At 37.0% G+C, this 2,500-nt stretch overlaps 7 protein-coding genes across 7 annotated transcripts in view; all 7 read right to left on the minus strand. All coding sequences in view use genetic code 11, as the record gives it.

Moving 5' to 3' along the window:
* Positions 1–59, minus strand: part of rpoA (RNA polymerase alpha subunit) — a 1,014-nt gene extending 955 nt beyond the window's left edge. The window contains exon 1 of the mRNA in view: positions 1–59. This exon is cut by the window's left edge and continues 955 nt beyond it. Within this exon, the coding sequence (YP_004935698.1) occupies positions 1–59 (59 nt within the window).
* Positions 60–130: 71 nt separating this feature from the next.
* On the minus strand, positions 131–547 carry rps11 (ribosomal protein S11). The gene has a single exon. The coding sequence runs from the start codon at positions 545–547 to the stop codon at positions 131–133; it is 417 nt and encodes a 138-aa protein (YP_004935699.1).
* Positions 548–648: 101 nt separating this feature from the next.
* On the minus strand, positions 649–762 carry rpl36 (ribosomal protein L36). Its single transcript has one exon. It carries the CDS (start codon positions 760–762, stop codon positions 649–651), a length of 114 nt encoding a protein of 37 aa, YP_004935700.1.
* A 95-nt stretch (positions 763–857) lies between these two features.
* Positions 858–1,091, minus strand: infA (translation initiation factor 1). The gene has a single exon. It carries the CDS (start codon positions 1,089–1,091, stop codon positions 858–860), a length of 234 nt encoding a protein of 77 aa, YP_004935701.1.
* Positions 1,092–1,215: 124 nt separating this feature from the next.
* rps8 (ribosomal protein S8) lies at positions 1,216–1,620 on the minus strand. The gene has a single exon. The coding sequence runs from the start codon at positions 1,618–1,620 to the stop codon at positions 1,216–1,218; it is 405 nt and encodes a 134-aa protein (YP_004935702.1).
* A 180-nt stretch (positions 1,621–1,800) lies between these two features.
* Positions 1,801–2,169, minus strand: rpl14 (ribosomal protein L14). Its single transcript has one exon. It carries the CDS (start codon positions 2,167–2,169, stop codon positions 1,801–1,803), a length of 369 nt encoding a protein of 122 aa, YP_004935703.1.
* Positions 2,170–2,302: 133 nt separating this feature from the next.
* Positions 2,303–2,500, minus strand: part of rpl16 (ribosomal protein L16) — a 1,294-nt gene continuing 1,096 nt past the window's right edge. The window contains exon 2 of the mRNA in view: positions 2,303–2,500. This exon is cut by the window's right edge and continues 201 nt beyond it. Coding sequence (YP_004935704.1) covers positions 2,303–2,500 — 198 coding nt within the window.

Consider the following 2,500-nt stretch of genomic DNA (forward strand, 5'->3'; position numbering starts at 1 on the left):
GATTCAACACACTTCCACTGTAGTGTCCGAGTAGATACTGTTACTTTCTCTCGAACCATAGTAATATTTTTTAATTTGATTGAATTATTTATTTCTCTTGTTTCTCTGGAAATTTCTTCACTGTTCATTTCTACACACGTCTTTTTTTCGGAGGTCTACAGCCATTATGTGGCATAGGGGTTACATCCCGTACAAAAGTTAATAGTATACCACTTCTACGAATAGCTCGTAATGCTGCGTCTCTTCCGAGACCGGGACCTTTTATCATGACTTCGGCTCGTTGCATACCTTGATCCACTACTGTACGAATAGCATTTGATGCTGCAGTTTGAGCGGCAAAGGGTGTCCCTCTTCTCGTACCCTTGAATCCACAAGTACCGGCCGAGGACCAGGAAACCACCCGACCCCGGACATCTGTAACTGTGACAATGGTATTATTGAAACTTGCTTGAACATGAATAACTCCCTTTGGTATTCTACGTGCACTCTTACGTGAACCAATACGTACATTCCTACGTGAACCAGTTCTCGGTATAGCTTTGGCCATATTGTATCATCTCATAAGTATGAGTCAGAAATATATGGATATATCCATTTCATGTCAAAAGAGATTCTTTATTTGTACATTGAGCCCTTTAGCGAGTCTGACTATCCTTGTCTTTGTTTATGTCTCGGGTTGGAACAAATTACTATAATGCGCCCCCGCCTACGGATTAGTCGACATTTTTCACAAATTTTACGAACGGAAGCTCTTATTTTCATATTTGTCATTCCTTATCTTAATTCTGAATCTACTTCTTGGTAGAAAATAAGTTTCTTGCAATTTTTGATCTCGAATCGTATTGAATAAAAACCACCTAATCTTTCGAATCCTTGTTTCGGAGTCGATAAATTATACGTCCTCTGGTTGAATCATAACGACTTACTTCAATTTTGACTTTATCTCCTGGCAGTATCCGTATAAAACTACGTCGGATCTTTCCTGAAACATAACCTAGAATCAGATCTTCATTATCTAACCGAACCCGGAACATGCCATTTGGCAGCGATTCGGTAATTAAACCTTCATGAATCCATTTTTTTTCTTTCATTTCAGGTAAAGCCCCCTTGAAGTATCAACTAATGGAGGAGAAAAGATATTAGACAACTCACCCCCTTTCTTTTTTTTTTTACAAATAGGAAGAGGTTTCGGATCCCATTTGGATATTAAAAGGATTACCATATATAACACAAAATTTCTCCGCCGATTCCTTCTAGTCGAGCCTCCCGGTCTGTCATTATACCTCGCGAAGTAGAAAGAATTACAATTCCCATTCCACCTAAAATTCTAGGAATTCGTTGCGAGTTACAATAGATTCGTAGACCGGGTCGACTGATCCTTTTTAAATTTAAAAAATTTCTATAGGGTCTTTTCCTATTCCTTCTATGTCGCAAGGTTAAAACCAAAAAATATTTATTTTTTTCTTGATGTTTTCTGACGTTTTCGATAAAACCTTCTCGGAAAAGTATTTTAACAATATTTTCGGTAATATTAGTGGATGCTATGCGAACAACTCTTTTTTTATCCATATCAGCATTTCGTATAGAGGTTATTATCTCAGCAATAGTGTCTCTACCCATGATGAACTAAAATTATTGGTGCCTCAAAATTGGATATAATCAACATGTTTTTCTTTTTTCTTTATTGGTTTATGAATATGAATTTTTCAAGGTATATGCGTGAGACACAATCTACGAATTAATCTAGTTCTGAATTTATTTCTTTCAAATACGCAAAAGATATCGCGATCTCATTTTATTTTATAATACCTCGGGAGCTAATGAAACTATTTTAGTAAAATTTAATTGTCTCAATTCCCGGGGGATTGCACCAAAAATTCGAGTTCCTTTTGGATTTCCTTCTTGATCAATCACAACTGCAGCATTGTCATCATATCGTATTATCATACCGCTGTCACGTTTAAGTTCTTTACAGGTACGAACAATTACAGCTCGGACTACTTCTGATTTTTCTAGGGGCATATTTGGTACTGCTTCTTTGATCACAGCAACAATAACGTCACCAATATGAGCATATCGACGATTACTAGCTCCTATGATTCGAATACACATCAATTCTCGAGCCCCGCTGTTATCCGCTACATTTAAATGGGTCTGAGGTTGAATCATATCAATTTTTTAGTCTATTCTTCCAATGCAAAGGATGAAGAAAATAAAAGAAATATTGTTTGTCCAAAAAAAGAAACCTGCGGTTTTGTTTCATCCCCAAGACTCATTTCTGTCGGTTCTACATTTTTATCCTTTATCCCGAAATAATAAATTGAGTTCGTATAGGCATTTTGGATGCTGCTATTAAAATAGCCCTTCTAGCTATATTTTCGGTTACTCCACCCATTTCATATAGTATTCGCCCCGGTTTAACAACAGCTACCCAATATTCAGGGGATCCTTTTCCCGAACCCATACGTGTTTCAGCAGGTCTTACTGTAACTGGTTTGTC

This window comes from Sesamum indicum, chloroplast, assembly GCF_026168435.1.
Source record: "Sesamum indicum chloroplast, complete genome".
Taxonomy (NCBI): Eukaryota; Viridiplantae; Streptophyta; class Magnoliopsida; order Lamiales; family Pedaliaceae; genus Sesamum; species Sesamum indicum.